We start from the raw sequence: 6,589 nt of genomic DNA, 5'->3' as shown, positions 1-6,589 counted from the left end.
TTTTATGTTTTTATAGGAGTACATTCATTATATCATAATTTTAATAATTAATGTAAATTTTAAAAAATTGAATAAATTTATATTTATTTTGATTACATTCAAGAGTGAATGATATGTATTCTTATAGTCGAGAAATAGACTTAACTTCTTCTATAATAAGTAAGTTTTTCAATAATTTAATTTATAAAAAAAAGTCTCATCTTTTTATTTATCCTAAAATAAAAAATTAAAATTAACATTCATAGTTTTGATTAATAGAAATAAAATAAAATATAAAAATAAATCTTTGAATAAAAATAAAAATACAAAATTTTAAATCTCAAAATATAAAATAGTTAAAAGATAAAAAAATTACTTAAATATAATTTTTTTAAGCCACTCCATGAACTTAGATGAATAAATATTATATGCAAAATAAATCATGATATATTGACACAAAAATTATTGTGGGTAAATTTTAAAAAAAATAATAAATCTCTCATTAATAACAATATTGGAACTTAAATTTAAACATATTATATATTGTGTAGGTACATGAAGTATATTAAAAGAGTACGCTAATAGTAATATATTAAACTAAATTAGTATGATAATAATTTAAAAAAAAAAAGATGTACTTTTAATTAAAAAAAATTACCTTATTTAAACTATTGTGCAATTGGAGCCATTTTTATAATCTTAGGGTGAGCAATTTTTTTAAATTTCTTTAAAGATTGAAAGTGAAACAGTTACATAATCTAAAGAGAATGTGAGTACATGACTGAATCTGAATATGTAGTTTTAAATTATAAAAATGAGGATAGAATAGGAACAAAGAATTGGATACTATACTTTCTGTATTCTCATTATATATTGTTATAGATGTTGAATTCTCCCTTTCTTAATAAATGTAGAACCAAAAGATAGCAAGACGCACAAAAGAAGATCGATGATAATAAATTTGGTTTGTAAAATAAATTATTTGAGGGCAAATGATGTCGACTAAAATTGGACACCAAACTCTGGTTTTGGCTTTATATATTGATATATTGATATAGATAAGAGAGGTTCGTTACTAGAAAAAATTCTCCTGTACAATCTGTCAGTTACTTGATATAAAAAAATTTCCACCCAACAACTTCATTAAAAATTTTCTATTGGATATAAATTATTATTGCGGATTTTCAAAGAATAAAAGTAAAATAATTTAAATATGTTTATTATTAAAAAAAGTTCATACATCCGTCAGTTATATTGAATAAAAAAATTTCTACATTACTTCATTAAAATTTTTTTATTAAATGTAAATTATTCATGCGAAATTTTTGTGATGAATATGCTTTTGAAAGAATAAAAGTAAAATAGCTTAATAGGCAATATTTTTTGTTTAAATTACACAGTAATTTTGTACCAATATAGAGTATCTTACAGAAATTATATTTCAGTAATTTTTTTTATCTTATAACCATTTTATATTTTGGAATTCAAAATTTTGTATTTTTATTTTATTCAAAGTTTATTTTTATATTTTATTTTAGTTTTGTTAATAAAAAAGTATTAATATTAGTTTTAATTTTTAATTTTTAGGATAAATAAAAAAATGAGACTTTTTTTTATAAATTAGATGTTTAAAAAATTACTTATTATAGAAAAAGTTAAGTCTATTTCTTTACTATAGAAGTACATATAATTCACTTTTAAATAGAATCAACATAAATATATGAACCACATATAAAACCACCACCATTCCAACCTCAACACCTACAAGAACCACCCCCTCCATACTATTACCAAGATGGACCACCTCCAATGTATGCAAATTTTCAACCACAAGATGAGTGCTACTTTTCACCACAACCCTCCATGGAAGAATATTCATGTCCATTGATCCAAGAGCAAGATGATCTTACTTATACTTGCAACGCGCTCAAGGAAACAATGGACCGACTTCAAGCAACCATCCGTCAATGGAATTCATGCCCCAAGCAAAACATGTTCAAGGATGAACGTGGAGAAGCAACCGTGGAGTGTGTTGTGTATCAAGTGAAAACATTGAAGAGTGTTGAACCGCCACAATCCTACCAAGAAGAACCACCTTTCTATTATGACCCCTTCCTTAAAAGGTGCTGAGTTGGAATCCCATTCTAACTAAGGATTCTTGTGGTTCCGGAGGATCCAGCTACAGGAGAACCGGGAATGGAAAGCCCCCCTTTCCGCTCGACTCTTTAGTCTTAAGAATGCTGGTTTTAAGAATGAGTGATTGTGCTTCGCCCAACCTGAGCGCGGATAGCTAATGCGTTCCGCTTTTTGAATAGGATTCTATGGTCGGTCCGCGACCCTTGGATGCCGAAACAGCTTAAACTTTAAGCATACTAACATAGGAAGATCAAAAGGAAAAAAGACGAAATAGCAAAAGATATCAATAAAGAAGAGAATGGAATGAGACATTTAGACACAGATTGTTTAAACTTTACAGTTTTGACTATTATGAGGGGCAAAATCTTAAATGACTCAAAGGGAAGTACACTATCCTATGAAATACTTGAAATGGAGATTGAATTCTGTTTTGTTTTTCTTTTTCTTTTTCACAATATAATAATGTAATCTCTGTACTATTCACAAGCCAGTTTTGTATCAAAGCTAGTCAAGCATATGGCAAATGCCTGAAATGCTGATAGAGGGTACCGGTAGTCCATTGTGAACATATCCTTGCCGACCTTGCCAAACTGAAGAATGATCTTGTCAGGGTCAGACTGCGATGGCTGAGATGTTGGTGGTCCTGTTCCTGCAGGAGGAGGAGGAGCAGCAGGTTGTGAATTTGCAGCAATCAGCTGGAAATTCTTGACCGAGGCGACGGTCACCCTTCCCCTGAAGTTGAGGCACCAACACTGCAGCTGTTCATGCCACCGTGGAGGCTTGTTCTTAAGGACTAGTGGTCTCTCCTTTCCCTCCACGTCCTCATTGCCCGCGCCCAGTATGTCAGAGAATCTGGAGCTGCTAAATTCAGTTGAATGGCCTATCGACTTTGAGAAGGAGATACTCCGGAAAGAATCCTCAAGGGAGGGGGGAAGGAGCTCTGGCTGACCTGGAACCGAGCCGCCGGGCTCAAGGCATGATGTGGGGATTGAATACATGGTGCAATGCATCCTTCTTGGGCCCCTAGTACCAAGGACATTCAACTCGTAGTTGATCTGGGCGATATTGTAGCTGCCACTAGGGAGCTTCGGAGAGACCTTTTTCGAATAAAACCTGCGGCTCCGGTCCGGTGGAGACAGCTGAGCGTTGTTATAGGGAGGCTGTGTATCATAAATTATAAATTTGGTGCCAAGAAAATTTGACCTGAAACAAGTGGCAATTAATACAGGTACATATATATTCTCCAACACTTAACTAGCACTTTGCAAAATGAGGCTAAGGCTACTATTTCCTTTCCACAGATTTCTACACTTATTCTTGGATAATTTCAAAAACCGTGACTAGTAAGTAGTAAGTAGTACCAAGTGAATGTCATACACAAAAAAAAAAAACTAGTGTACGAGGGAGGAAATATCGCACCTCAGTTTTCCAATGTAAGTGCTACTAGATCTTGATACGTTATCTGCATCCATTGATATAATATACTCTGTGCAAGTTGTCCTTCTGGTTCGTTTTGCAGCAAGAAGAAACTTCCCATTTTCAACAAGCAAAGCTGCAAGAGAACAGGTATGAATTCAGAACAAGTTCCGGAAACAACAACATCCAGAGCCAGAGAATTACTATTTGCTAATTGCATATTATAACATTCCAATTAAGGAAACAATTGAAACAAAACTCTCTAATCAATAACAATTGTTAAAGCAGAAACAAGTAGTGTACCAGGACTAAGGCAAAGGAAGAGATGGTATGTCAGCTTAGACTTGTCTCTCTTGATGAAACACTGGATGGGTCCATCCCTATGCCCAGGCTGTAAAACATAAACATTGGGAATCTTATACTCAAACAATCATATCTTTTCTCTTACATCATGCGAATTATTCAAAAATAGTTTTAAGAACTAAGATACAAGAACAATAATATCATACCTGTTTCAGGGAAACAGGGAAAGTAATCCTCCCACAGTATTCAGGACTGATCACAATTTCTTTGCACATTTCTCTCCAGGTTTTGCACACAGCTGCGCACGCAACCACATGCTTACGACCGGGCCAGGTACTCTCACTAGCCTCCAACCTCTTAATAACATCGCGAAGAAGCTCAGGTGGAAGACTAGCCCACCGGCTGTTCTGTATAACCGGAGGCTGATCATGCAACTCGTGGACAGAGCTACGAGACTTGCCCCTGTGATGGCCAGAAAGCCTCAAGTCAAAACTCCGCCTCGATAAGCTTCCAAATCCATCCCTTACATCGCGAACTATACTACGGAAGGACATCTGTTCAAATAGAGTGACAGCCCCAAGAATCTAATGTGTCATAAAATCCACTTTGAAAATACCACTCTAGTTACTTGGCAGATGTCACAAGTCTTAGCAGTGTTTGAAGAGGAGCTGCAAATTAAACCAAACTTTAATTTAAATTCCATCTTCAATACTTAATGATCAAGAAATAAAAGAGAAGGAAGACATATAGGGTAAAGCACAAAGTGGAAAAGAAGTAGATTCTCATATATATAAAAAGAAAGCACCACATGAACCTAAAAGCTAAAGCAGCCTGAAATTCCAGACTTTTGTCAGAAACAATTTAAGGGTTTTTGAATAACACCTTCAACCTCCTAAATCTAACTTCTCATAAGAGCAACCAAATACAAATAAAAGTTCTATCAAAGCATTAGAATTAGCATCACAATCACACCCTTTCCACCACAAGGACAAACAGAAAAAGTGGCAAACACCTCTATTTTTGTATATGTGAATGTAGAAGCGAATCTAATTGCTCAAATTTCAGTTAATCATCTATCTCTCTCTCTTAGCTTTTTAAGTTACAAGGTGAGGAATCAAATGAAATGTCTATCACACGAGCACACAAGCAGAGAATAATCTAAGACATAAAGGTGCAATTGATATATACAAAACAACACTTAAACACCAAACTTCAACTATAAATTAGATGCTGAAATCATAAAAACACATTAGATCCACAAAGCTCAAAACAGGTCATACCTCATCACTACAAACCATAAAACATAAATTTTCTCTTTTTTTTATTTCATTTTATTCTAAAATCTTCTTTTACATGATACATATGATTAAAAGAAAATGAAAATACACAATAATTTTACCCAGCATGAGAATGATATAACCAAAGGTCAAGCAGGAATGGAAACTTCCGGAAGTTAAAAGAGAACCCAGAAGAGAAAACCTCAATAAAAATAAAAAACAGTGTCCGGAAGTTTCCCAAATCACAATCACATGATAAACAGATAGAGAGAAAATTGAAGGGAGATTCAGTCAGATTAAGAAGGGTGAAGAAGTAGAAGCTAACCATCAAATTTGCATAAAAAGTCTTCTTCTAATCTCAGATAACACGCTTTAGATCCTATTCAACAAATCACAATTTACACACACACTCTCTCTCTCTCTCTCTCTCTCTCTCTCAATCTCTCTCTAAAATGTGACAAACGAAGAGGCTGACTCTGGAGGAGACACGGACTATGCTTTCATTAAATCCAACCCAGAAACTGACACACTATGTTACTTAATTTAATTAATATTATTTTATTTATTTATACTAATGGAAAACGGATACACACTATGATATTGATGATGATTGCATAGAATATTCGTAGTAATATTAGGTAGCTGTACATATCTTACATTTGTTGCGAAGAAACAAGATTAGGGTAACTAATTTATGTAGGTAAGTAGGTAACTAAATCTCATTGCACAGAAAGAGATTTTCCTTGTAAGGTAGTACTATTATTTTCAATTATCATTCTTTAAGTTTAGTAAACGCCTAAATGACATTTGTTAATATGATGATAACGATGAGTGTAATAATAATGTAATATATGATGGTGATATGATACTAGGCAACCACTTTAGGAGTTAAACTAAAATAAAATGCAATTTCTTGTCATATTCCCGGGGGTGGTGAAATGACGGTTATGTCCTTGGCGGTTGACCTGTTCGAAAGGGTGGGACTTGGAGCGTGAGTGAGTGCGTGGGTGTGTTCACACTTCACACAGAACACGTAATGGGTTGGGTGGGGATCGCGTGCGGAGTGGTGCAGGGTGCATTTACAGGATGCGGGTTAACCGTTACCGGTCGTGGGAGGACGACACCACGCTCAAACTTGGTGGGATGTATTTGACGGTTGCAATTCACGTGATTTCTACTTTTATCATTCCTTCTTTTTCAGTAATTTTCAAAGTAGTATATTGGAAAAGAGTTTTCTATATGTATTTATTGCGTATCGCTATATTAGATAAAATAATAATTTTTTACAAGTGAATGATTATCCAAATATTAGATAATTGCGTAAAATAATTTAATACATTAAAACTAACTTTTTTTGTCAGTAATAATATAAGTTTGATATAGTTTATAAGAATATAAAGTTAAAATTTTAATTTAAGCTCGTCTAATAAAATTATAGGAAAATTTTAAATTATTTCAATAATATTGATATTTTTAAC

At 33.4% G+C, this 6,589-nt stretch overlaps 1 protein-coding gene across 3 annotated transcripts; it reads right to left on the bottom strand.

Annotated features, from left to right (window-relative positions):
* Window positions 1-2,398: 2,398 nt before the first annotated feature.
* On the bottom strand, window positions 2,399-5,742 carry LOC130948482 (tubby-like F-box protein 8). 3 transcript variants are annotated; one of them, XM_057877226.1, is made up of 5 exons: window positions 5,437-5,742; window positions 4,041-4,502; window positions 3,835-3,922; window positions 3,535-3,667; window positions 2,399-3,318 (listed from the first exon to the last, which is right to left on the bottom strand). In XM_057877226.1, the coding sequence occupies exons 2-5, from the start codon at window positions 4,386-4,388 to the stop codon at window positions 2,592-2,594; spliced, it is 1,296 nt and encodes a 431-aa protein (XP_057733209.1). In that variant the 5' UTR covers window positions 4,389-4,502; window positions 5,437-5,742; the 3' UTR covers window positions 2,399-2,591. The 3 variants fall into 3 exon arrangements, with proteins under 3 accessions (XP_057733209.1, XP_057733210.1, XP_057733211.1); XM_057877227.1 differs by lacking the exon at window positions 5,437-5,742 and adding an exon at window positions 5,234-5,424; XM_057877228.1 differs by lacking the exon at window positions 5,437-5,742 and adding an exon at window positions 5,115-5,133.
* Between the last annotated feature and the right edge of the window lie 847 nt (window positions 5,743-6,589).

This window comes from Arachis stenosperma, chromosome 9, assembly GCF_014773155.1.
Source record: "Arachis stenosperma cultivar V10309 chromosome 9, arast.V10309.gnm1.PFL2, whole genome shotgun sequence".
NCBI lineage: Eukaryota > Viridiplantae > Streptophyta > Magnoliopsida > Fabales > Fabaceae > Arachis > Arachis stenosperma.
Note: the sequence above shows the minus strand (reverse complement) of the source record. Positions and strands in the feature narration are given on the sequence as shown.